General features: G+C 57.1%; 1 protein-coding gene across 1 annotated transcript in view; it reads left to right on the forward strand.

Annotated features, from left to right (window-relative positions):
* The first annotated feature begins 1356 nt into the window (after nt 1-1356).
* The window catches only part of LOC134541374 (sialin-like), a 49396-nt gene continuing 24226 nt past the window's right edge, over nt 1357-26526 (forward strand). Inside the window, exons 1-2 of the mRNA XM_063384798.1 lie at nt 1357-1401; nt 3364-3579. Coding sequence (XP_063240868.1) covers nt 1357-1401; nt 3364-3579 — 261 coding nt within the window. The remainder of the gene's footprint in view (nt 1402-3363; nt 3580-26526) is intronic.

A 26526-nucleotide genomic window follows, 5' to 3' on the forward strand; every position in this document is an offset into this window, starting at 1 on the left:
TTGCAGTAGAAATACGTTCTCCTCCTCTTTCTTTTCAACCCTTCTTCGCAACCGGCTGGCTTCGCTCTCGCCCTACACATGTCCACTCCAGATCTTCTTACATGCTCCTTGGTCTGACAGCCAGCGGCGGCCCTAGAACCTGCAGTACTCTGGTCACTTGCGTTTCATCCGCAGCGGAGGATCTGGGGCCACAGTGTACTGGGTCTGACAGCCAGCGGCGGCCCTAGAACCCGCAGTACTCTGGTCACTTGCGTTCCATCCACAGCGGAGGATCTGGGACCACGGTGTACTGGGTCTGACACAAGAGTCTAGCGACAGCAATGCTACCGTCCTGCAACTGGCAGCAAATGCCGATCCTCTCCGAAGTTGGCCGATCGGGAGCGCCTACCCCCTGGATGTTTGATTTCCAAGTATCTTTAATGTAACTATCCTAACCAAATCAACCGTCCACAAAGTTTTAAAGTATTTATAATGTAGCTAACCTAACCTAATTGACCATTAGTTATCATGTCCTTATCTGAAAATTACAATTTAATTAATAAATTTACTTTTATTTGCATTCATTATTCAAATATATTTATTACTTTTGAAATTATACGTGCTCGTATTTATTTTTACAAGTACAAAAAAAATTCGCACCTACCGGGATTCGAACCGGCAACCTTACGATTAGATGATAGCGCCGCTAAGCGCTCAGCCACGAGGCCATATTTGACTAATAGAAGTTTCAGATGACATATAAGATCGTGCCGCCGGCCCCGGAACGAGCGTGAGCGATGCGGCAGCCGGCCCCGGAACGAGCGTAAGCGGTGCCGCAGTTGCAGGAAGGTAGTTGCTGTCGCTAGACTCTTCTGGGTCTGACAGCCAGCGGCGGACCTAGAACCCGCAGTACTCTGGCCACTTGCGTTCCATCCACAGCGGAGGATCTGGGACCACAGTGTACTGGGTCTGACAGCCAGCGGTGGACCTAGAACCTGCAGTACTCTGGTCACTTGCGTTTCATCCGCAGCGGAGGATCTGGGGCCACAGTGTACTGGGTCTGACAGCCAGCGGCGGCCCTAGAACCTGCAGTACTCTGGTCACTTGCGTTCCATCCACGTCGGAGGATCTGGGGCCACAGTGTACTGGGTCTGACAGCCAGTGGCGGCCCTAGAACCTGCAGTACTCTGGTCACTTGCGTTCCATCCATGTCGGAGGATCTGGGGCCACAGTGTACTGGGTCTGACAGCCAGCGGTGGCACTAGAACCCGCTCTACCCTGGCCACTTGCGTTTCATCCGCAGCGGAGGATCTGGGGCCGCGGTGTACTGGGTCCGACAGCCAGCAGTGGCACTAGAACCAGCAGTACCCTGGCCACATGCGTTTCATCCGCAGCGGAGGATCTGGGGCCGCGGTGTACTGGGTCCGACAGCCAGCGGTGGCCCTAGAACCCGCAGTAGCCTGGCCACTTGCGTTTCATACACATCAAAGGATCTGGGACTGCGCGGTGTACTGGGTCTGACAACCGGCGGTGGCACTAGAACCCGCTCTACCCTGGCCACTTGCGTTTCATCCGCAGCGGAGGATCTGGGGCCGCGGTGTACTGGGTCCGACAGCCAGTGGTGGCCCTAGAACCCATAGTACCCTGGCCACTCTCATTTCATCCGCAGCGAACGATCTGGGCCCACGGTGTACTGGGTCCGACAGCCAGCAGCGGCCCTAGAACCCGCCGTACCCTGGCCACTTGCGTTCCATCCACAGCGGAGGATCTGGGGCCACGATGTACTAAGTACGACAGCCAGCGGTGGCCCTAGAACCCTCGATACCCTGGCCACTTGCATTCCATCCGCAGTGGAGGATCTGGGGCCCCGGTGTGGCCCTCAAGAGAAAGGAAATTTGAAAAAGTTTTAAAGAGAAACTGGACCTGAATTTCGACGAATTTCGCTCATTTATCTTAAGAAATGTAGATACTTTCTGTCTAGTGTCATGAATCCCAGAGATATCGCATCAATATAATGAGACTGTAAAATCTTTGAAGGTTTCTTAGTACGAAATCGAAAGGTATTGACCAGCACCTAAAAAAAAAATACACGCTAATAAAAATATAATTATTATTTTTCCCATAAGCAAATCTGTTTGCTTCCCTGCGGTGGTAGTAACGGCAGTGTAACATTTATCATTCCCATTTTACAGTTATGATTTTGAAAGTGCAAGCGGGTCCACTCAGAGAGGCGCGTTTTGATTTCAGGAGCGCCCCCCCCCCCCCCGCAACTTGACCATCGGGAATCTACACCAATAGGAATTAATGTCCAAATTTTTATATAAAACATTCCAAACCAGAAAAAAAAATAAATTCCAAATGCCAGTGCTTGCTCTGCCCTTGAGTCATCCATGCCGACAGCGAGATAATTACAGACGATGACACAATCTCACAGAACCAGGATGCTGGGTAAGGAATCAGCTATAGCCTTAATAAAGGGGAAGAGACAGACAGAAAAAAAATATTATATTGGATTTAACAATTTCATGCAATAACAACATGTTTTATTCTGTCACCACATTCTGGCATCACACACACGGCTCCTTTTGAGCTGTCTTTGAGGCATCAGTGGCAGGCCCTGATGTGGATGTAAAGTTTAGTTGTGTGTAAATAACGAAACTAATTAAGAAACTTATTACTACTATCATATTGTTAAGGAGGATTTTTCGGCAAAACTTGCTTGAATTTTTTTTATGTTCTAAAAATATATTTACATTAAACAAAAATCCCACATACTAAATGATCAAAATCTATGATCTATAGAAAATAACTTACTTAACATTAGCAAAATAGTCCATAAATGTATATAAATCTAATGTGAAATCTGTATTTTAGTTCAGTGCTTTTCAATCAAATTTGGAAATGTATAACACAATAACTTACAAACTTAAAAACGATGATTTAACAAAAATAAAAAATAAAAACATTTTGTACTTTGTGCAAGAACACCAAAATGCATTCTCTGCTCAAAACCCAACGAAACAGGTTTACTTCAATGGTCATCATACAAGAATTAAAAAAACAACTTAAAAAACTTAGCTTTCAATTACAAAATACCCTAGAGGTCTTTCTTTCCTCTCTCTCTCTCTCTCTCTATTGCTATCTCGATTAATGTATGATAAAACACTTCTATTTATCCCCCCCCCCCAAAGTTCGCCTTTAAATATAAAAAAATGTCCGATTTACTCTTTAATTTTGACCTTGAACCAACACTCTACTAACAAACTTTATAACCGAGACATTATTTTATGTAAATACTGCACTTCTCTCAGCATACGTGGGGATGGTAGAAGTGTATCTCAAACAGAGCCCAAGTGAAGGCATCATCGACATGTCTCCCCACAGGGCACAGGGGAGTTCGACTGGAACGAGCTGACCAAGAGCTACGTGCTGTCCGGCTCGTCCTGGGGCACCATAGCCACCGTGTTCGCCGGCGCGCGGCTGGCCGAGCTGTGGAGCCCCAGGCTCATGGTGGCCTTGTCCTACCTCGCCAACGCCGTGTGCCACTTCCTGGTGCCCGTGCTGGCCCGCTGGAGTGTCGTGGCCCTCGTCGCCAGCCAGGTCGTCCAAGGACTGTTCATGGTGAGCTTTGAGTCTCCTCGCCAGCCAGGTCGTCCAAGGACTGTTTATGGTCAGCTTCGAGTCTCCTCGCCAGCCAGGTCGTCCAAGGACTGTTCATGGTGAGCTTCGATTCTCCTCGCCAGCCAGGTCGTCCAAGGACTGTTCATGGTGAGCTTCGAGTCTCCTCGCCAGCCAGGTCGTCCAAGGACTGTTCATGGTGAGCTTCGATTCTCCTCGCCAGCCAGGTCGTCCAAGGACTGTTCATGGTGAGCTTCGAGTCTCCTCGCCAGCCAGGTCGTCCAAGGACTGTTTACGGTGAGCTTCGAGTCTCCTCGCCAGCCATGTCGTCCAAGGACTGTTTATGGTGAGCTTCGAGTCTCCTCGCCAGCCAGGTCGTCCAAGGACTGTTCATGGTGAGCTTTGAGTCTCCTCGCCAGCCAGGTCGTCCAAGGACTGTTCATGGTGAGCTTCGATTCTCCTCGCCAGCCAGGTCGTCCAAGGACTGCTTACGGTGAGCTTCGAGTCTCCTCGCCAGCCAGGTCGCCCAAGGACTGTTCATGGTGAGCTTTGAGTCTCCTCGCCAGCCAGGTCGTCCAAGGACTGTTCATGGTGAGCTTCGATTCTCCTCGCCAGCCAGGTCGTCCAAGGACTGCTTACGGTGAGCTTCGAGTCTCCTCGCCAGCCAGGTCGCCCAAGGACTGCTTATGGTGAGCTTCGAGTCTCCTCGCCAGCCAGGTCGTCCAAGGACTGTTTACGGTGAGCTTCGAGTCTCCTCGCCAGCCAGGTCGCCCAAGGACTGTTCATGGTGAGCTTCGATTCTCCTCGCCAGCCAGGTCGCCCAAGGACTGCTTATGGTGAGCTTCGAGTCTCCTCGCCAGCCAGGTCGTCCAAGGACTGTTCATGGTGAGCTTCGATTCTCCTCGCCAGCCAGGTCGCCCAAGGACTGCTTACGGTGAGCTTCGAGTCTCCTCGCCAGCCAGGTCGCCCAAGGACTGCTTATGGTGAGCTTCGAGTCTCCTCGCCAGCCAGGTCGTCCAAGGACTGTTTACGGTGAGCTTGGAGTCTCCTCGCCAGCCAGGTCGCCCAAGGACTGCTTACGGTGAGCTTCGAGTCTCCTCGCCAGCCAGGTCGCCCAAGGACTGTTCATGGTGAGCTTTGAGTCTCCTCGCCAGCCAGGTCGTCCAAGGACTGTTCATGGTGAGCTTCGATTCTCCTCGCCAGCCAGGTCGTCCAAGGACTGCTTACGGTGAGCTTCGAGTCTCCTCGCCAGCCAGGTCGTCCAAGGACTGTTCATGGTGAGCTTCGATTCTCCTCGCCAGCCAGGTCGTCCAAGGACTGCTTACGGTGAGCTTCGATTCTCCTCGCCAGCCAGGTCGTCCAAGGACTGCTTATGGTGAGCTTCGAGTCTCCTCGCCAGCCAGGTCGTCCAAGGACTGTTCATGGTGAGCTTCGAGTCTCCTCGCCAGCCAGGTCGCCCAAGAACTGTTCATGGTGAGCTTCGAGTCTCCTCGCCAGCCAGGTCGTCCAAGGACTGTTCATGGTGAGCTTCGAGTCTCCTCGCCAGCCAGGTCGTCCAAGGACTGTTTATGGTGAGCTTCGAGTCTCCTCGCCAGCCAGGTCGTCCAAGGACTGCTTATGGTGAGCTTCGAGTCTCCTCGCCAGCCAGGTCGTCCAAGGACTGCTTACGGTGAGCTTCGAGTCTCCTCGCCAGCCAGGTCGTCCAAGGACTGCTTATGGTGAGCTTCGAGTCTCCTCGCCAGCCAGGTCGTCCAAGGACTGTTCATGGTGAGCTTCGAGTCTCCTCGCCAGCCATGTCGTCCAAGGACTGTTCATGGTGAGCTTCGAGTCTCCTCGCCAGCCAGGTCGTCCAAGGACTGTTCATGGTGAGATTCGAGTCTCCTCGCCAGCCAGGTCGTCCAAGGACTGTTCATGGTGAGCTTCGAGTCTCCTCGCCAGCCATGTCGTCCAAGGACTGTTCATGGTGAGCTTCGAGTCTCCTCGCCAGCCAGGTCGTCCAAGGACTGCTTATGGTGAGCTTCGAGTCTCCTCGCCAGCCAGGTCGTCCAAGGACTGTTCATGGTGAGCTTCGAGTCTCCTCGCCAGCCATGTCGTCCAAGGACTGCTTATGGTGAGCTTCGAGTCTCCTCGCCAGCCATGTCGTCCAAGGACTGTTCATGGTGAGCTTCGAGTCTCCTCGCCAGCCATGTCGTCCAAGGACTGCTTATGGTGAGCTTCGAGTCTCCTCGCCAGCCATGTCGTCCAAGGACTGCTTATGGTGAGCTTCGAGTCTCCTCGCCAGCCAGGTCGTCCAAGGACTGTTCATGGTGAGCTTCGAGTCTCCTCGCCAGCCAGGTCGTCCAAGGACTGTTTACGGTGAGCTTCGAGTCTCCTCGCCAGCCAGGTCGTCCAAGGACTGCTTATGGTGAGCTTCGAGTCTCCTCGCCAGCCATGTCGTCCAAGGACTGCTTATGGTGAGCTTCGAGTCTCCTCGCCAGCCAGGTCGTCCAAGGACTGTTCATGGTGAGCTTCGAGTCTCCTCGCCAGCCAGGTCGTCCAAGGACTGTTTACGGTGAGCTTCGAGTCTCCTCGCCAGCCATGTCGTCCAAGGACTGTTCATGGTGAGCTTCGAGTCTCCTCGCCAGCCAGGTCGTCCAAGGACTGTTCACGGTGAGCTTCGAGTCTCCTCGCCAGCCAGGTCGTCCAAGGACTGTTTACGGTGAGCTTCGAGTCTCCTCGCCAGCCAGGTCGTCCAAGGACTGTTCATGGTGAGCTTCGAGTCTCCTCGCCAGCCAGGTCGTCCAAGGACTGTTCATGGTGAGCTTCGAGTCTCCTCGCCAGCCAGGTCGTCCAAGGACTGTTTACGGTGAGCTTCGAGTCTCCTCGCCAGCCATGTCGTCCAAGGACTGTTCATGGTGAGCTTCGAGTCTCCTCGCCAGCCAGGTCGTCCAAGGACTGTTTACGGTGAGCTTCGAGTCTCCTCGCCAGCCATGTCGTCCAAGGACTGCTTATGGTGAGCTTCGAGTCTCCTCGCCAGCCAGGTCGCCCAAGGACTGTTCATGGTGAGCTTTGAGTCTCCTCGCCAGCCAGGTCGTCCAAGGACTGTTTACGGTGAGCTTCGAGTCTCCTCGCCAGCCATGTCGTCCAAGGACTGCTTATGGTGAGCTTCGAGTCTCCTTGCCAGCCAGGTCGTCCACGACTGTTTACGGTGAGCTTCGAGTCTCCTCGCCAGCCATGTCGTCCAAGGACTGTTTACGGTGAGCTTCGAGTCTCCTCGCCAGCCATGTCGTCCAAGGACTGTTATTGGTGAGCTTCGAGTCTCCTCGCCAGCCAGGTCGTCCAAGGACTGTTTATGGTGAGCTTCGAGTCTCCTCGCCAGCCAGGTCGTCCAAGGACTGTTTACGGTGAGCTTCGAGTCTCCTCGCCAGCCATGTCGTCCAAGGACTGTTTATGGTGAGCTTCGAGTCTCCTCGCCAGCCAGGTCGTCCAAGGACTATTTATGGTGAGCTTCGAGTCTCCTCGCCAGCCAGGTCGTCCAAGGACTGTTTATGGTGAGCTTCGAGTCTCCTCGCCAGCCAGGTCGTCCAAGGACTGTTTATGGTGAGCTTCGAGTCTCCTCGCCAGCCAGGTCGTCCAAGGACTGTTCATGGTGAGCTTCGAGTCTCCTCGCCAGCCATGTCGTCCAAGGACTGTTCATGGTGAGCTTCGAGTCTCCTCGCCAGCCATGTCGTCCAAGGACTGTTCATGGTGAGCTTCGAGTCTCCTCGCCAGCCATGTCGCTCAAGGACTGTTCATGGTGAGCTTCGAGTCTCCTCGCCAGCCATGTCGTCCAAGGACTGTTCATGGTGAGCTTCGAGTCTCCTCGCCAGCCAGGTCGTCCAAGGACTGTTCATGGTGAGCTTCGAGTCTCCTCGCCAGCCATGTCGTCCAAGGACTGTTCATGGTGAGCTTCGAGTCTCCTCGCCAGCCAGGTCGTCCAAGGACTGTTCATGGTGAGTTTCGAGTCTCCTCGCCAGCCATGTCGTCCAAGGACTGTTCATGGTGAGCTTCGAGTCTCCTCGCCAGCCAGGTCGTCCAAGGACTGTTCATGGTGAGCTTCGAGTCTCCTCGCCAGCCATGTCGTCCAAGGACTGTTCATGGTGAGCTTCGAGTCTCCTCGCCAGCCATGTCGTCCAAGGACTGTTCATGGTGAGCTTCGAGTCTCCTCGCCAGCCATGTCGTCCAAGGACTGTTCATGGTGAGCTTCAAGTCTCCTCGCCAGCCAGGTCGTCCAAGGACTGTTCATGGTGAGCTTCGAGTCTCCTCGCCAGCCATGTCGTCCAAGGACTGTTCATGGTGAGCTTCGAGTCTCCTCGCCAGCCAGGTCGTCCAAGGACTGTTCATGGTGAGCTTCGAGTCTCCTCGCCAGCCAGGTCGTCCAAGGACTGTTCATGGTGAGCTTCGAGTCTCCTCGCCAGCCATGTCGTCCAAGGACTGTTCATGGTGAGCTTCGAGCCTCCTCGCCAGACAGGTCGTCCAAGGACTGTTCATGGTGAGCTTCGAGTCTCCTCGCCAGCCAGGTCGTCCAAGGACTGTTCATGGTGAGCTTTGAGTCTCCTCGCCAGCCAGGTCGTCCAAGGACTGTTCATGGTGAGCTTCGATTCTCCTCGCCAGCCAGGTCGTCCAAGGACTGCTTACGGTGAGCTTCGAGTCTCCTCGCCAGCCAGGTCGCCCAAGGACTGTTCATGGTGAGCTTTGAGTCTCCTCGCCAGCCAGGTCGTCCAAGGACTGTTCATGGTGAGCTTCGATTCTCCTCGCCAGCCAGGTCGTCCAAGGACTGCTTACGGTGAGCTTCGAGTCTCCTCGCCAGCCAGGTCGCCCAAGGACTGCTTATGGTGAGCTTCGAGTCTCCTCGCCAGCCAGGTCGTCCAAGGACTGTTTACGGTGAGCTTCGAGTCTCCTCGCCAGCCAGGTCGCCCAAGGACTGTTCATGGTGAGCTTCGATTCTCCTCGCCAGCCAGGTCGCCCAAGGACTGCTTATGGTGAGCTTCGAGTCTCCTCGCCAGCCAGGTCGTCCAAGGACTGTTCATGGTGAGCTTCGATTCTCCTCGCCAGCCAGGTCGCCCAAGGACTGCTTACGGTGAGCTTCGAGTCTCCTCGCCAGCCAGGTCGCCCAAGGACTGCTTATGGTGAGCTTCGAGTCTCCTCGCCAGCCAGGTCGATCAAGGACTGTTTACGGTGAGCTTGGAGTCTCCTCGCCAGCCAGGTCGCCCAAGGACTGCTTACGGTGAGCTTCGAGTCTCCTCGCCAGCCAGGTCGCCCAAGGACTGTTCATGGTGAGCTTTGAGTCTCCTCGCCAGCCAGGTCGTCCAAGGACTGTTCATGGTGAGCTTCGATTCTCCTCGCCAGCCAGGTCGTCCAAGGACTGCTTACGGTGAGCTTCGAGTCTCCTCGCCAGCCAGGTCGTCCAAGGACTGTTCATGGTGAGCTTCGATTCTCCTCGCCAGCCAGGTCGTCCAAGGACTGCTTACGGTGAGCTTCGATTCTCCTCGCCAGCCAGGTCGTCCAAGGACTGCTTATGGTGAGCTTCGAGTCTCCTCGCCAGCCAGGTCGTCCAAGGACTGTTCATGGTGAGCTTCGAGTCTCCTCGCCAGCCAGGTCGCCCAAGGACTGTTCATGGTGAGCTTCGAGTCTCCTCGCCAGCCAGGTCGTCCAAGGACTGTTCATGGTGAGCTTCGAGTCTCCTCGCCAGCCAGGTCGTCCAAGGACTGTTTATGGTGAGCTTCGAGTCTCCTCGCCAGCCAGGTCGTCCAAGGACTGCTTATGGTGAGCTTCGAGTCTCCTCGCCAGCCAGGTCGTCCAAGGACTGCTTACGGTGAGCTTCGAGTCTCCTCGCCAGCCAGGTCGTCCAAGGACTGCTTATGGTGAGCTTCGAGTCTCCTCGCCAGCCAGGTCGTCCAAGGACTGTTCATGGTGAGCTTCGAGTCTCCTCGCCAGCCATGTCGTCCAAGGACTGTTCATGGTGAGCTTCGAGTCTCCTCGCCAGCCAGGTCGTCCAAGGACTGTTCATGGTGAGATTCGAGTCTCCTCGCCAGCCAGGTCGTCCAAGGACTGTTCATGGTGAGCTTCGAGTCTCCTCGCCAGCCATGTCGTCCAAGGACTGTTCATGGTGAGCTTCGAGTCTCCTCGCCAGCCAGGTCGTCCAAGGACTGCTTATGGTGAGCTTCGAGTCTCCTCGCCAGCCAGGTCGTCCAAGGACTGTTCATGGTGAGCTTCGAGTCTCCTCGCCAGCCATGTCGTCCAAGGACTGCTTATGGTGAGCTTCGAGTCTCCTCGCCAGCCATGTCGTCCAAGGACTGTTCATGGTGAGCTTCGAGTCTCCTCGCCAGCCATGTCGTCCAAGGACTGCTTATGGTGAGCTTCGAGTCTCCTCGCCAGCCATGTCGTCCAAGGACTGCTTATGGTGAGCTTCGAGTCTCCTCGCCAGCCAGGTCGTCCAAGGACTGTTCATGGTGAGCTTCGAGTCTCCTCGCCAGCCAGGTCGTCCAAGGACTGTTTACGGTGAGCTTCGAGTCTCCTCGCCAGCCAGGTCGTCCAAGGACTGCTTACGGTGAGCTTCGAGTCTCCTCGCCAGCCATGTCGTCCAAGGACTGCTTATGGTGAGCTTCGAGTCTCCTCGCCAGCCAGGTCGTCCAAGGACTGTTCATGGTGAGCTTCGAGTCTCCTCGCCAGCCAGGTCGTCCAAGGACTGTTTACGGTGAGCTTCGAGTCTCCTCGCCAGCCATGTCGTCCAAGGACTGTTCATGGTGAGCTTCGAGTCTCCTCGCCAGCCAGGTCGTCCAAGGACTGTTCACGGTGAGCTTCGAGTCTCCTCGCCAGCCAGGTCGTCCAAGGACTGTTTACGGTGAGCTTCGAGTCTCCTCGCCAGCCAGGTCGTCCAAGGACTGTTCATGGTGAGCTTCGAGTCTCCTCGCCAGCCAGGTCGTCCAAGGACTGTTCATGGTGAGCTTCGAGTCTCCTCGCCAGCCAGGTCGTCCAAGGACTGTTTACGGTGAGCTTCGAGTCTCCTCGCCAGCCATGTCGTCCAAGGACTGTTCATGGTGAGCTTCGAGTCTCCTCGCCAGCCAGGTCGTCCAAGGACTGTTTACGGTGAGCTTCGAGTCTCCTCGCCAGCCATGTCGTCCAAGGACTGCTTACGGTGAGCTTCGAGTCTCCTCGCCAGCCAGGTCGCCCAAGGACTGTTCATGGTGAGCTTTGAGTCTCCTCGCCAGCCAGGTCGTCCAAGGACTGTTCATGGTGAGCTTCGAGTCTCCTCGCCAGCCAGGTCGTCCAAGGACTGTTCATGGTGAGTTTCGAGTCTCCTCGCCAGCCATGTCGTCCAAGGACTGTTCATGGTGAGCTTCGAGTCTCCTCGCCAGCCAGGTCGTCCAAGGACTGTTCATGGTGAGCTTCGAGTCTCCTCGCCAGCCATGTCGTCCAAGGACTGTTCATGGTGAGCTTCGAGTCTCCTCGCCAGCCATGTCGTCCAAGGACTGTTCATGGTGAGCTTCGAGTCTCCTCGCCAGCCATGTCGTCCAAGGACTGTTCATGGTGAGCTTCAAGTCTCCTCGCCAGCCAGGTCGTCCAAGGACTGTTCATGGTGAGCTTCGAGTCTCCTCGCCAGCCATGTCGTCCAAGAACTGTTCATGGTGAGCTTCGAGTCTCCTCGCCAGCCAGGTCGTCCAAGGACTGTTCATGGTGAGCTTCGAGTCTCCTCGCCAGCCAGGTCGTCCAAGGACTGTTCATGGTGAGCTTCGAGTCTCCTCGCCAGCCATGTCGTCCAAGGACTGTTCATGGTGAGCTTCGAGCCTCCTCGCCAGACAGGTCGTCCAAGGACTGTTCATGGTGAGCTTCGAGTCTCCTCGCCAGCCAGGTCGTCCAAGGACTGTTCATGGTGAGCTTTGAGTCTCCTCGCCAGCCAGGTCGTCCAAGGACTGTTCATGGTGAGCTTCGATTCTCCTCGCCAGCCAGGTCGTCCAAGGACTGCTTACGGTGAGCTTCGAGTCTCCTCGCCAGCCAGGTCGCCCAAGGACTGTTCATGGTGAGCTTTGAGTCTCCTCGCCAGCCAGGTCGTCCAAGGACTGTTCATGGTGAGCTTCGATTCTCCTCGCCAGCCAGGTCGTCCAAGGACTGCTTACGGTGAGCTTCGAGTCTCCTCGCCAGCCAGGTCGCCCAAGGACTGCTTATGGTGAGCTTCGAGTCTCCTCGCCAGCCAGGTCGTCCAAGGACTGTTTACGGTGAGCTTCGAGTCTCCTCGCCAGCCAGGTCGCCCAAGGACTGTTCATGGTGAGCTTCGATTCTCCTCGCCAGCCAGGTCGCCCAAGGACTGCTTATGGTGAGCTTCGAGTCTCCTCGCCAGCCAGGTCGTCCAAGGACTGTTCATGGTGAGCTTCGATTCTCCTCGCCAGCCAGGTCGCCCAAGGACTGCTTACGGTGAGCTTCGAGTCTCCTCGCCAGCCAGGTCGCCCAAGGACTGCTTATGGTGAGCTTCGAGTCTCCTCGCCAGCCAGGTCGATCAAGGACTGTTTACGGTGAGCTTGGAGTCTCCTCGCCAGCCAGGTCGCCCAAGGACTGCTTACGGTGAGCTTCGAGTCTCCTCGCCAGCCAGGTCGCCCAAGGACTGTTCATGGTGAGCTTTGAGTCTCCTCGCCAGCCAGGTCGTCCAAGGACTGTTCATGGTGAGCTTCGATTCTCCTCGCCAGCCAGGTCGTCCAAGGACTGCTTACGGTGAGCTTCGAGTCTCCTCGCCAGCCAGGTCGTCCAAGGACTGTTCATGGTGAGCTTCGATTCTCCTCGCCAGCCAGGTCGTCCAAGGACTGCTTACGGTGAGCTTCGATTCTCCTCGCCAGCCAGGTCGTCCAAGGACTGCTTATGGTGAGCTTCGAGTCTCCTCGCCAGCCAGGTCGTCCAAGGACTGTTCATGGTGAGCTTCGAGTCTCCTCGCCAGCCAGGTCGCCCAAGGACTGTTCATGGTGAGCTTCGAGTCTCCTCGCCAGCCAGGTCGTCCAAGGACTGTTCATGGTGAGCTTCGAGTCTCCTCGCCAGCCAGGTCGTCCAAGGACTGTTTATGGTGAGCTTCGAGTCTCCTCGCCAGCCAGGTCGTCCAAGGACTGCTTATGGTGAGCTTCGAGTCTCCTCGCCAGCCAGGTCGTCCAAGGACTGCTTACGGTGAGCTTCGAGTCTCCTCGCCAGCCAGGTCGTCCAAGGACTGCTTATGGTGAGCTTCGAGTCTCCTCGCCAGCCAGGTCGTCCAAGGACTGTTCATGGTGAGCTTCGAGTCTCCTCGCCAGCCATGTCGTCCAAGGACTGTTCATGGTGAGCTTCGAGTCTCCTCGCCAGCCAGGTCGTCCAAGGACTGTTCATGGTGAGATTCGAGTCTCCTCGCCAGCCAGGTCGTCCAAGGACTGTTCATGGTGAGCTTCGAGTCTCCTCGCCAGCCATGTCGTCCAAGGACTGTTCATGGTGAGCTTCGAGTCTCCTCGCCAGCCAGGTCGTCCAAGGACTGCTTATGGTGAGCTTCGAGTCTCCTCGCCAGCCAGGTCGTCCAAGGACTGTTCATGGTGAGCTTCGAGTCTCCTCGCCAGCCATGTCGTCCAAGGACTGCTTATGGTGAGCTTCGAGTCTCCTCGCCAGCCATGTCGTCCAAGGACTGTTCATGGTGAGCTTCGAGTCTCCTCGCCAGCCATGTCGTCCAAGGACTGCTTATGGTGAGCTTCGAGTCTCCTCGCCAGCCATGTCGTCCAAGGACTGCTTATGGTGAGCTTCGAGTCTCCTCGCCAGCCAGGTCGTCCAAGGACTGTTCATGGTGAGCTTCGAGTCTCCTCGCCAGCCAGGTCGTCCAAGGACTGTTTACGGTGAGCTTCGAGTCTCCTCGCCAGCCAGGTCGTCCAAGGACTGCTTACGGTGAGCTTCGAGTCTCCTCGCCAGCCATGTCGTCCAAGGACTGCTTATGGTGAGCTTCGAGTCTCCTCGCCAGCCAGGTCGTCCAAGGACTGTTCATGGTGAGCTTCGAGTCTCCTCGCCAGCCAGGTCGTCCAAGGACTGTTTACGGTGAGCTTCGAGTCTCCTCGCCAGCCATGTCGTCCAAGGACTGTTCATGGTGAGCTTCGAGTCTCCTCGCCAGCCAGGTCGTCCAAGGACTGTTCACGGTGAGCTTCGAGTCTCCTCGCCAGCCAGGTCGTCCAAGGACTGTTTACGGTGAGCTTCGAGTCTCCTCGCCAGCCAGGTCGTCCAAGGACTGTTCATGGTGAGCTTCGAGTCTCCTCGCCAGCCAGGTCGTCCAAGGACTGTTCATGGTGAGCTTCGAGTCTCCTCGCCAGCCAGGTCGTCCAAGGACTGTTTACGGTGAGCTTCGAGTCTCCTCGCCAGCCATGTCGTCCAAGGACTGTTCATGGTGAGCTTCGAGTCTCCTCGCCAGCCAGGTCGTCCAAGGACTGTTTACGGTGAGCTTCGAGTCTCCTCGCCAGCCATGTCGTCCAAGGACTGCTTACGGTGAGCTTCGAGTCTCCTCGCCAGCCAGGTCGCCCAAGGACTGTTCATGGTGAGCTTTGAGTCTCCTCGCCAGCCAGGTCGTCCAAGGACTGTTTACGGTGAGCTTCGAGTCTCCTCGCCAGCCATGTCGTCCAAGGACTGCTTATGGTGAGCTTCGAGTCTCCTTGCCAGCCAGGTCGTCCACGACTGTTTACGGTGAGCTTCGAGTCTCCTCGCCAGCCATGTCGTCCAAGGACTGTTTACGGTGAGCTTCGAGTCTCCTCGCCAGCCAGGTCGTCCAAGGACTGTTTATGGTGAGCTTCGAGTCTCCTCGCCAGCCAGGTCGTCCAAGGACTGTTTACGGTGAGCTTCGAGTCTCCTCGCCAGCCATGTCGTCCAAGGACTGTTTATGGTGAGCTTCGAGTCTCCTCGCCAGCCAGGTCGTCCAAGGACTGTTTATGGTGAGCTTCGAGTCTCCTCGCCAGCCAGGTCGTCCAAGGACTGTTTATGGTGAGCTTCGAGTCTCCTCGCCAGCCAGGTCGTCCAAGGACTGTTTATGGTGAGCTTCGAGTCTCCTCGCCAGCCAGGTCGTCCAAGGACTGTTCATGGTGAGCTTCGAGTCTCCTCGCCAGCCATGTCGTCCAAGGACTGTTCATGGTGAGCTTCGAGTCTCCTCGCCAGCCATGTCGTCCAAGGACTGTTCATGGTGAGCTTCGAGTCTCCTCGCCAGCCATGTCGCTCAAGGACTGTTCATGGTGAGCTTCGAGTCTCCTCGCCAGCCATGTCGTCCAAGGACTGTTCATGGTGAGCTTCGAGTCTCCTCGCCAGCCAGGTCGTCCAAGGACTGTTCATGGTGAGCTTCGAGTCTCCTCGCCAGCCATGTCGTCCAAGGACTGTTCATGGTGAGCTTCGAGTCTCCTCGCCAGCCAGGTCGTCCAAGGACTGTTCATGGTGAGTTTCGAGTCTCCTCGCCAGCCATGTCGTCCAAGGACTGTTCATGGTGAGCTTCGAGTCTCCTCGCCAGCCAGGTCGTCCAAGGACTGTTCATGGTGAGCTTCGAGTCTCCTCGCCAGCCATGTCGTCCAAGGACTGTTCATGGTGAGCTTCGAGTCTCCTCGCCAGCCATGTCGTCCAAGGACTGTTCATGGTGAGCTTCGAGTCTCCTCGCCAGCCATGTCGTCCAAGGACTGTTCATGGTGAGCTTCAAGTCTCCTCGCCAGCCAGGTCGTCCAAGGACTGTTCATGGTGAGCTTCGAGTCTCCTCGCCAGCCATGTCGTCCAAGGACTGTTCATGGTGAGCTTCGAGTCTCCTCGCCAGCCAGGTCGTCCAAGGACTGTTCATGGTGAGCTTCGAGTCTCCTCGCCAGCCAGGTCGTCCAAGGACTGTTCATGGTGAGCTTCGAGTCTCCTCGCCAGCCATGTCGTCCAAGGACTGTTCATGGTGAGCTTCGAGCCTCCTCGCCAGACAGGTCGTCCAAGGACTGTTCATGGTGAGCTTCGAGTCTCCTCGCCAGCCATGTCGTCCAAGGACTATTTACGGTGAGCTTCGAGTCTCCTCGCCAGCCATGTCGTCCAAGGACTGTTCATGGTGAGCTTCGAGTCTCCTCGCCAGCCAGGTCGTCCAAGGACTGATTATGGTGAGCTTCGAGTCTCCTCGCCAGCCAGGTCGTCCAAGGACTGCTTACGGTGAGCTTCGAGTCTCCTCGCCAGCCAGGTCGCCCAAGGACTGCTTATGGTGAGCTTCGAGTCTCCTCGCCAGCCAGGTCGTCCAAGGACTGTTTACGGTGAGCTTCGAGTCTCCTCGCCAGCCAGGTCGCCCAAGGACTGCTTACGGTGAGCTTCGAGTCTCCTCGCCAGCCAGGTCGCCCAAGGACTGTTCATGGTGAGCTTCGAGTCTCCTCGCCAGCCAGGTCGTCCAAGGACTGTTCATGGTGAGCTTCGATTCTCCTCGCCAGCCAGGTCGTCCAAGGACTGCTTACGGTGAGCTTCGAGTCTCCTCGCCAGCCAGGTCGCCCAAGGACTGCTTATGGTGAGCATCGAGTCTCCTCGCCAGCCAGGTCGTCCAAGGACTGATTATGGTGAGCTTCGAGTCTCCTCGCCAGCCAGGTCGTCCAAGGACTGTTTATGGTGAGCTTCGAGTCTCCTCGCCAGCCAGGTCGTCCAAGGACTTATTATGGTGAGCTTCGAGTCTCCTCGCCAGCCAGGTCGTCCAAGGACTGATTATGGTGAGCTTCGAGTCTCCTCGCCAGCCAGGTCGTCCAAGGACTGATTATGGTGAGCTTTGAGTCTCCTCGCCAGCCAGGTCGTCCAAGGACTGCTTACGGTGAGCTTCGAGTCTCCTCGCCAGCCAGGTCGCCCAAGGACTGCTTATGGTGAGCTTCGAGTCTCCTCGCCAGCCAGGTCGTCCAAGGACTGTTTACGGTGAGCTTCGAGTCTCCTCGCCAGCCAGGTCGCCCAAGGACTGCTTACGGTGAGCTTCGAGTCTCCTCGCCAGCCAGGTCGCCCAAGGACTGTTCATGGTGAGCTTTGAGTCTCCTCGCCAGCCAGGTCGTCCAAGGACTGTTCATGGTGAGCTTCGATTCTCCTCGCCAGCCAGGTCGTCCAAGGACTGCTTACGGTGAGCTTCGAGTCTCCTCGCCAGCCAGGTCGTCCAAGGACTGTTCATGGTGAGCTTCGATTCTCCTCGCCAGCCAGGTCGTCCAAGGACTGCTTACAGTGAGCTTCGAGTCTCCTCGCCAGCCAGGTCGTCCAAGGACTGTTTACGGTGAGCTTCGAGTCTCCTCGCCAGCCAGGTCGCCCAAGGACTGCTTATGGTGAGCTTCGAGTCTCCTCGCCAGCCAGGTCGTCCAAGGACTGTTCATGGTGAGCTTCGAGTCTCCTCGCCAGCCAGGTCGCCCAAGGACTGTTCATGGTGAGCTTCGAGTCTCCTCGCCAGCCAGGTCGTCCAAGGACTGTTCATGGTGAGCATCGAGTCTCCTCGCCAGCCAGGTCGTCCAAGGACTGTTTATGGTGAGCTTCGAGTCTCCTCGCCAGCCAGGTCGTCCAAGGACTGCTTATGGTGAGCTTCGAGTCTCCTCGCCAGCCAGGTCGTCCAAGGACTGTTCATGGTGAGCTTCGAGTCTCCTCGCCAGCCAGGTCGTCCAAGGACTGCTTATGGTGAGCTTCGAGTCTCCTCGCCAGCCAGGTCGTCCAAGGACTGTTCATGGTGAGCTTCGAGTCTCCTCGCCAGCCATGTCGTCCAAGGACTGTTCATGGTGAGCTTCGAGTCTCCTCGCCAGCCAGGTCGTCCAAGGACTGTTCATGGTGAGATTCGAGTCTCCTCGCCAGCCAGGTCGTCCAAGGACTGTTCATGGTGAGCTTCGAGTCTCCTCGCCAGCCATGTCGTCCAAGGACTGTTCATGGTGAGCTTCGAGTCTCCTCGCCAGCCATGTCGTCCAAGGACTGCTTATGGTGAGCTTCGAGGCTCCTCGCCAGCCAGGTCGTCCAAGGACTGTTCATGGTGAGCTTCGAGTCTCCTCGCCAGCCATGTCGTCCAAGGACTGCTTATGGTGAGCTTCGAGTCTCCTCGCCAGCCATGTCGTCCAAGGACTGTTCATGGTGAGCTTCGAGTCTCCTCGCCAGCCATGTCGTCCAAGGACTGCTTATGGTGAGCTTCGAGTCTCCTCGCCAGCCATGTCGTCCAAGGACTGCTTATGGTGAGCTTCGAGTCTCCTCGCCAGCCAGGTCGTCCAAGGACTGTTCATGGTGAGCTTCGAGTCTCCTCGCCAGCCAGGTCGTCCAAGGACTGTTCATGGTGAGCTTCGAGTCTCCTCGCCAGCCAGGTCGTCCAAGGACTGCTTATGGTGAGCTTCGAGTCTCCTCGCCAGCCATGTCGTCCAAGGACTGCTTATGGTGAGCTTCGAGTCTCCTCGCCAGCCAGGTCGTCCAAGGACTGTTCATGGTGAGCTTCGAGTCTCCTCGCCAGCCAGGTCGTCCAAGGACTGTTTACGGTGAGCTTCGAGTCTCCTCGCCAGCCATGTCGTCCAAGGACTGTTCATGGTGAGCTTCGAGTCTCCTCGCCAGCCAGGTCGTCCAAGGACTGTTTACGGTGAGCTTCGAGTCTCCTCGCCAGCCAGGTCGCCCAAGGACTGTTCATGGTGAGCTTCGATTCTCCTCGCCAGCCAGGTCGCCCAAGGACTGCTTATGGTGAGCTTCGAGTCTCCTCGCCAGCCAGGTCGTCCAAGGACTGTTCATGGTGAGCTTCGATTCTCCTCGCCAGCCAGGTCGCCCAAGGACTGCTTACGGTGAGCTTCGAGTCTCCTCGCCAGCCAGGTCGCCCAAGGACTGCTTATGGTGAGCTTCGAGTCTCCTCGCCAGCCAGGTCGTCCAAGGACTGTTTACGGTGAGCTTGGAGTCTCCTCGCCAGCCAGGTCGCCCAAGGACTGCTTACGGTGAGCTTCGAGTCTCCTCGCCAGCCAGGTCGCCCAAGGACTGTTCATGGTGAGCTTTGAGTCTCCTCGCCAGCCAGGTCGTCCAAGGACTGTTCATGGTGAGCTTCGATTCTCCTCGCCTGCCAGGTCGTCCAAGGACTGCTTACGGTGAGCTTCGAGTCTCCTCGCCAGCCAGGTCGTCCAAGGACTGTTCATGGTGAGCTTCGATTCTCCTCGCCAGCCAGGTCGTCCAAGGACTGCTTACGGTGAGCTTCGATTCTCCTCGCCAGCCAGGTCGTCCAAGGACTGCTTATGGTGAGCTTCGAGTCTCCTCGCCAGCCAGGTCGTCCAAGGACTGTTCATGGTGAGCTTCGAGTCTCCTCGCCAGCCAGGTCGCCCAAGGACTGTTCATGGTGAGCTTCGAGTCTCCTCGCCAGCCAGGTCGTCCAAGGACTGTTCATGGTGAGCTTCGAGTCTCCTCGCCAGCCAGGTCGTCCAAGGACTGTTTATGGTGAGCTTCGAGTCTCCTCGCCAGCCAGGTCGTCCAAGGACTGCTTATGGTGAGCTTCGAGTCTCCTCGCCAGCCAGGTCGTCCAAGGACTGCTTACGGTGAGCTTCGAGTCTCCTCGCCAGCCAGGTCGTCCAAGGACTGCTTATGGTGAGCTTCGAGTCTCCTCGCCAGCCAGGTCGTCCAAGGACTGTTCATGGTGAGCTTCGAGTCTCCTCGCCAGCCATGTCGTCCAAGGACTGTTCATGGTGAGCTTCGAGTCTCCTCGCCAGCCAGGTCGTCCAAGGACTGTTCATGGTGAGATTCGAGTCTCCTCGCCAGCCAGGTCGTCCAAGGACTGTTCATGGTGAGCTTCGAGTCTCCTCGCCAGCCATGTCGTCCAAGGACTGTTCATGGTGAGCTTCGAGTCTCCTCGCCAGCCAGGTCGTCCAAGGACTGTTCATGGTGAGCTTCGAGTCTCCTCGCCAGCCAGGTCGTCCAAGGACTGCTTACGGTGAGCTTCGAGTCTCCTCGCCAGCCAGGTCGCCCAAGGACTGCTTATGGTGAGCTTCGAGTCTCCTCGCCAGCCAGGTCGTCCAAGGACTGTTTACGGTGAGCTTCGAGTCTCCTCGCCAGCCAGGTCGCCCAAGGACTGCTTACGGTGAGCTTCGAGTCTCCTCGCCAGCCAGGTCGCCCAAGGACTGTTCATGGTGAGCTTCGAGTCTCCTCGCCAGCCAGGTCGTCCAAGGACTGTTCATGGTGAGCTTCGATTCTCCTCGCCAGCCAGGTCGTCCAAGGACTGCTTACGGTGAGCTTCGAGTCTCCTCGCCAGCCAGGTCGCCCAAGGACTGCTTATGGTGAGCATCGAGTCTCCTCGCCAGCCAGGTCGTCCAAGGACTGATTATGGTGAGCTTCGAGTCTCCTCGCCAGCCAGGTCGTCCAAGGACTGTTTATGGTGAGCTTCGAGTCTCCTCGCCAGCCAGGTCGTCCAAGGACTGATTATGGTGAGCTTCGAGTCTCCTCGCCAGCCAGGTCGTCCAAGGACTGATTATGGTGAGCTTCGAGTCTCCTCGCCAGCCAGGTCGTCCAAGGACTGATTATGGTGAGCTTCGAGTCTCCTCGCCAGCCAGGTCGTCCAAGGACTGCTTACGGTGAGCTTCGAGTCTCCTCGCCAGCCAGGTCGCCCAAGGACTGCTTATGGTGAGCTTCGAGTCTCCTCGCCAGCCAGGTCGTCCAAGGACTGTTTACGGTGAGCTTCGAGTCTCCTCGCCAGCCAGGTCGCCCAAGGACTGCTTACGGTGAGCTTCGAGTCTCCTCGCCAGCCAGGTCGCCCAAGGACTGTTCATGGTGAGCTTTGAGTCTCCTCGCCAGCCAGGTCGTCCAAGGACTGTTCATGGTGAGCTTCGATTCTCCTCGCCAGCCAGGTCGTCCAAGGACTGTTCATGGTGAGCTTCGATTCTCCTCGCCAGCCAGGTCGTCCAAGGACTGCTTACGGTGAGCTTCGATTCTCCTCGCCAGCCAGGTCGTCCAAGGACAGTTCATGGTGAGCTTCGAGTCTCCTCGCCAGCCAGGTCGTCCAAGGACTGTTTACGGTGAGCTTCGAGTCTCCTCGCCAGCCAGGTCGCCCAAGGACTGCTTATGGTGAGCTTCGAGTCTCCTCGCCAGCCAGGTCGTCCAAGGACTGTTCATGGTGAGCTTCGAGTCTCCTCGCCAGCCAGGTCGTCCAAGGACTGCTTATGGTGAGCTTCGAGGCTCCTCGCCAGCCAGGTCGTCCAAGGACTGTTCATGGTGAGCTTCGAGTCTCCTCGCCAGCCATGTCGTCCAAGGACTGCTTATGGTGAGCTTCGAGTCTCCTCGCCAGCCATGTCGTCCAAGGACTGTTCATGGTGAGCTTCGAGTCTCCTCGCCAGCCATGTCGTCCAAGGACTGCTTATGGTGAGCTTCGAGTCTCCTCGCCAGCCATGTCGTCCAAGGACTGCTTATGGTGAGCTTCGAGTCTCCTCGCCAGCCAGGTCGTCCAAGGACTGTTCATGGTGAGCTTCGAGTCTCCTCGCCAGCCAGGTCGTCCAAGGACTGTTCATGGTGAGCTTCGAGTCTCCTCGCCAGCCAGGTCGTCCAAGGACTGCTTATGGTGAGCTTCGAGTCTCCTCGCCAGCCATGTCGTCCAAGGACTGCTTATGGTGAGCTTCGAGTCTCCTCGCCAGCCAGGTCGTCCAAGGACTGTTCATGGTGAGCTTCGAGTCTCCTCGCCAGCCAGGTCGTCCAAGGACTGTTTACGGTGTGCTTCGAGTCTCCTCGCCAGCCATGTCGTCCAAGGACTGTTCATGGTGAGCTTCGAGTCTCCTCGCCAGCCAGGTCGTCCAAGGACTGTTCATGGTGAGCTTCGAGTCTCCTCGCCAGCCAGGTCGTCCAAGGACTGTTTACGGTGAGCTTCGAGTCTCCTCGCCAGCCAGGTCGTCCAAGGACTGTTCATGGTGAGCTTCGAGTCTCCTCGCCAGCCAGGTCGTCCAAGGACTGTTCATGGTGAGCTTCGAGTCTCCTCGCCAGCCAGGTCGTCCAAGGACTGTTTACGGTGAGCTTCGAGTCTCCTCGCCAGCCAGGTCGTCCAAGGACTGTTTACGGTGAGCTTCGAGTCTCCTCGCCAGCCATGTCGTCCAAGGACTGTTCATGGTGAGCTTCGAGTCTCCTCGCCAGCCAGGTCGTCCAAGGACTGTTTACGGTGAGCTTCGAGTCTCCTCGCCAGCCATGTCGTCCAAGGACTGCTTATGGTGAGCTTCGAGTCTCCTCGCCAGCCAGGTCGCCCAAGGACTGTTCATGGTGAGCTTCGAGTCTCCTCGCCAGCCATGTCGTCCAAGGACTGCTTATGGTGAGCTTCGAGTCTCCTCGCCAGCCAGGTCGCCCAAGGACTGTTCATGGTGAGCTTTGAGTCTCCTCGCCAGCCAGGTCGTCCAAGGACTGTTTACGGTGAGCTTCGAGTCTCCTCGCCAGCCATGTCGTCCAAGGACTGTTCATGGTGAGCTTCGAGTCTCCTCGCCAGCCAGGTCGTCCAAGGACTGTTCATGGTGAGCTTCGAGTCTCCTCGCCAGCCAGGTCGTCCAAGGACTGTTCATGGTGAGCTTCGAGTCTCCTCGCCAGCCAGGTCGTCCAAGGACTGTTCATGGTGAGCTTCGAGTCTCCTCGCCAGCCATGTCGTCCAAGGACTGTTCATGGTGAGCTTCGAGTCTCCTCGCCAGCCAGGATGTCCAAGGACTGTTCATGGTGAGCTTCGAGTCTCCTCGCCAGCCAGGTCGTCCAAGGACTGTTCATGGTGAGCTTCGAGTCTCCTCGCCAGCCAGGTCGTCCAAGGAATGTTCATGGTGAGCTTCGAGTCTCCTCGCCAGCCATGTCGTCCAAGGACTGTTCATGGTGAGCTTCGAGTCTCCTCGCCAGCCAGGTCGTCCAAGGACTGTTCATGGTGAGCTTCGAGTCTCCTCGCCAGCCAGGTCGTCCAAGGACTGTTTACGGTGAGCTTCGAGTCTCCTCGCAAGCCATGTCGTCCAAGGACTGTTTACGGTGAGCTTCGAGTCTCCTCGCCAGCCATGTCGTCCAAGGACTGTTCATGGTGAGCTTTGAGTCTCCTCGCCAGCCAGGTCGTCCAAGGACTGTTCATGGTGAGCTTCGAGTCTCCTCGCCAGCCAGGTCGTCCAAGGACTGTTCACGGTGAGCTTCGAGTCTCCTCGCCAACCATGTCGTCCAAGGACTGTTTACGGTGAGCTTCGAGTCTCCTCGCCAGCCAGGTCGTCCAAGGACTGTTTACGGTGAGCTTCGAGTCTCCTCGCCAGCCAGGTCGTCCAAGGACTGTTTACGGTGAGCTTCGAGTCTCCTCGCCAGCCATGTCGTCCAAGGACTGTTCATGGTGAGCTTCGAGTCTCCTCGCCAGCCATGTCGTCCAAGGACTGTTCATGGTGAGCTTCGAGTCTCCTCGCCAGCCATGTCGTCCAAGGACTGTTCATGGTGAGCTTCGAGTCTCCTCGCCAGCCATGTCGTCCAAGGACTGTTCATGGTGAGCTTCGAGTCTCCTTGCCAGCCAGGTCGCTCAAGGACTGCTTACGGTGAGCTTCGAGTCTCCTCGCCAGCCAGGTCGTCCAAGGACTGTTCATGGTGAGCTTCGAGTCACCTCGCCAGCCAGGTCGTCCAAGGACTGTTCATGGTGAGCTTCGAGTCTCCTCGCCAGCCATGTCGTCCAAGGACTGTTCATGGTGAGCTTCGAGTCTCCTCGCCAGCCAGGTCGTCCAAGGACTGTTTACGGTGAGCTTCGAGTCTCCTCGCCAGCCAGGTCGTCCAAGGACTGTTTACGGTGAGCTTCGAGTCTCCTCGCCAGCCATGTCGTCCAAGGACTGTTTACGGTGAGCTTCGAGTCTCCACGCCAGCCATGTCGTCCAAGGACTGTTTATGGTGAGCTTCGAGTCTCCTCGCCAGCCAGGTCGTCCAAGGACTGTTTATGGTGAGCTTCGAGTCTCTTCGCCAGCCAGGTCGTGCAAGGACTGTTTACGGTGAGCTTCGAGTCTCCTCGCCAGCCAGGTCGTCCAAGGACTGTTTACGGTGAGCTTCGAGTCTCCTCGCCAGCCAGGTCGTCCAAGGACTGTTTATGGTGAGCTTCGAGTCTCCTCGCCAGCCAGGTCGTCCAAGGACTGTTTATGGTGAGCTTCGAGTCTCCTCGCCAGCCAGGTCGTCCAAGGACTGTTTATGGTGAGCTTCGAGTCTCCTCGCCAGCCAGGTCGTCCAAGGACTGTTCATGGTGAGCTTCGAGTCTCCTCGCCAGCCATGTCGTCCAAGGACTGTTCATGGTGAGCTTCGAGTCTCCTCGCCAGCCATGTCGTCCAAGGACTGTTCATGGTGAGCTTCGAGTCTCCTCGCCAGCCATGTCGTCCAAGGACTGTTCATGGTGAGCTTCGAGTCTCCTCGCCAGCCAGGTCGTCCAAGGACTGTTCATGGTGAGCTTCGAGTCTCCTCGCCAGCCATGTCGTCCAAGGACTGTTCATGGTGAGCTTCGAGTCTCCTCGCCAGCCAGGTCGTCCAAGGACTGTTCATGGTGAGCTTCGAGTCTCCTCGCCAGCCATGTCGTCCAAAGACTGTTCATGGTGAGCTTAGAGTCTCCTCGCCAGCCATGTCGTCCAAGGACTGTTCATGGTGAGCTTCGAGTCTCCTCGCCAGCCAGGTCGTCCAAGGACTGTTCATGGTGAGCTTCGAGTCTCCTCGCCAGCCATGTCGTCCAAGGACTGTTCATGGTGAGCTTCGAGTCTCCTCGCCAGCCATGTCGTCCAAGGACTGTTCATGGTGAGCTTCGAGTCTCCTCGCCAGCCATGTCGTCCAAGGACTGTTCATGGTGAGCTTCGAGTCTCCTCGCCAGCCAGGTCGTCCAAGGACTGTTCATGGTGAGCTTCGAGTCTCCTCGCCAGCCATGTCGTCCAAGGACTGTTCATGGTGAGCTTCGAGTCTCCTCGCCAGCCAGGTCGTCCAAGGACTGTTCATGGTGAGCTTCGAGTCTCCTCGCCAGCCAGGTCGTCCAAGGACTGTTCATGGTGAGCTTCGAGTCTCCTCGCCAGCCATGTCGTCCAAGGAATGTTCATGGTGAGCTTCGAGCCTCCTCGCCAGACAGGTCGTCCAAGGACTGTTCATGGTGAGCTTCGAGTCTCCTCGCCAGCCATGTCGTCCAAGGACTATTTACGGTGAGCTTCGAGTCTCCTCGCCAGCCATGTCGTCCAAGGACTGTTCATGGTGAGCTTCGAGTCTCCTCGCCAGCCAGGTCGTCCAAGGACTGCTTACGGTGAGCTTCGAGTCTCCTCGCCAGCCAGGTCGCCCAAGGACTGCTTATGGTGAGCTTCGAGTCTCCTCGCCAGCCAGGTCGTCCAAGGACTGTTTACGGTGAGCTTCGAGTCTCCTCGCCAGCCAGGTCGCCCAAGGACTGCTTACGGTGAGCTTCGAGTCTCCTCGCCAGCCAGGTCGCCCAAGGACTGTTCATGGTGAGCTTCGAGTCTCCTCGCCAGCCAGGTCGTCCAAGGACTGTTCATGGTGAGCTTCGATTCTCCTCGCCAGCCAGGTCGTCCAAGGACTGCTTACGGTGAGCTTCGAGTCTCCTCGCCAGCCAGGTCGCCCAAGGACTGCTTATGGTGAGCATCGAGTCTCCTCGCCAGCCAGGTCGTCCAAGGACTGATTATGGTGAGCTTCGAGTCTCCTCGCCAGCCAGGTCGTCCAAGGACTGTTTATGGTGAGCTTCGAGTCTCCTCGCCAGCCAGGTCGTCCAAGGACTGATTATGGTGAGCTTCGAGTCTCCTCGCCAGCCAGGTCGTCCAAGGACTGATTATGGTGAGCTTCGAGTCTCCTCGCCAGCCAGGTCGTCCAAGGACTGATTATGGTGAGCTTCGAGTCTCCTCGCCAGCCAGGTCGTCCAAGGACTGCTTACGGTGAGCTTCGAGTCTCCTCGCCAGCCAGGTCGCCCAAGGACTGCTTATGGTGAGCTTCGAGTCTCCTCGCCAGCCAGGTCGTCCAAGGACTGTTTACGGTGAGCTTCGAGTCTCCTCGCCAGCCAGGTCGCCCAAGGACTGCTTACGGTGAGCTTCGAGTCTCCTCGCCAGCCAGGTCGCCCAAGGACTGTTCATGGTGAGCTTTGAGTCTCCTCGCCAGCCAGGTCGTCCAAGGACTGTTCATGGTGAGCTTCGATTCTCCTCGCCAGCCAGGTCGTCCAAGGACTGTTCATGGTGAGCTTCGATTCTCCTCGCCAGCCAGGTCGTCCAAGGACTGCTTACGGTGAGCTTCGATTCTCCTCGCCAGCCAGGTCGTCCAAGGACAGTTCATGGTGAGCTTCGAGTCTCCTCGCCAGCCAGGTCGTCCAAGGACTGTTTACGGTGAGCTTCGAGTCTCCTCGCCAGCCAGGTCGCCCAAGGACTGCTTATGGTGAGCTTCGAGTCTCCTCGCCAGCCAGGTCGTCCAAGGACTGTTCATGGTGAGCTTCGAGTCTCCTCGCCAGCCAGGTCGTCCAAGGACTGCTTATGGTGAGCTTCGAGGCTCCTCGCCAGCCAGGTCGTCCAAGGACTGTTCATGGTGAGCTTCGAGTCTCCTCGCCAGCCATGTCGTCCAAGGACTGCTTATGGTGAGCTTCGAGTCTCCTCGCCAGCCATGTCGTCCAAGGACTGTTCATGGTGAGCTTCGAGTCTCCTCGCCAGCCATGTCGTCCAAGGACTGCTTATGGTGAGCTTCGAGTCTCCTCGCCAGCCATGTCGTCCAAGGACTGCTTATGGTGAGCTTCGAGTCTCCTCGCCAGCCAGGTCGTCCAAGGACTGTTCATGGTGAGCTTCGAGTCTCCTCGCCAGCCAGGTCGTCCAAGGACTGTTCATGGTGAGCTTCGAGTCTCCTCGCCAGCCAGGTCGTCCAAGGACTGCTTATGGTGAGCTTCGAGTCTCCTCGCCAGCCATGTCGTCCAAGGACTGCTTATGGTGAGCTTCGAGTCTCCTCGCCAGCCAGGTCGTCCAAGGACTGTTCATGGTGAGCTTCGAGTCTCCTCGCCAGCCAGGTCGTCCAAGGACTGTT

This window comes from Bacillus rossius, chromosome 18 (assembly GCF_032445375.1).
Source record: "Bacillus rossius redtenbacheri isolate Brsri chromosome 18, Brsri_v3, whole genome shotgun sequence".
Taxonomy (NCBI): Eukaryota; Metazoa; Arthropoda; class Insecta; order Phasmatodea; family Bacillidae; genus Bacillus; species Bacillus rossius.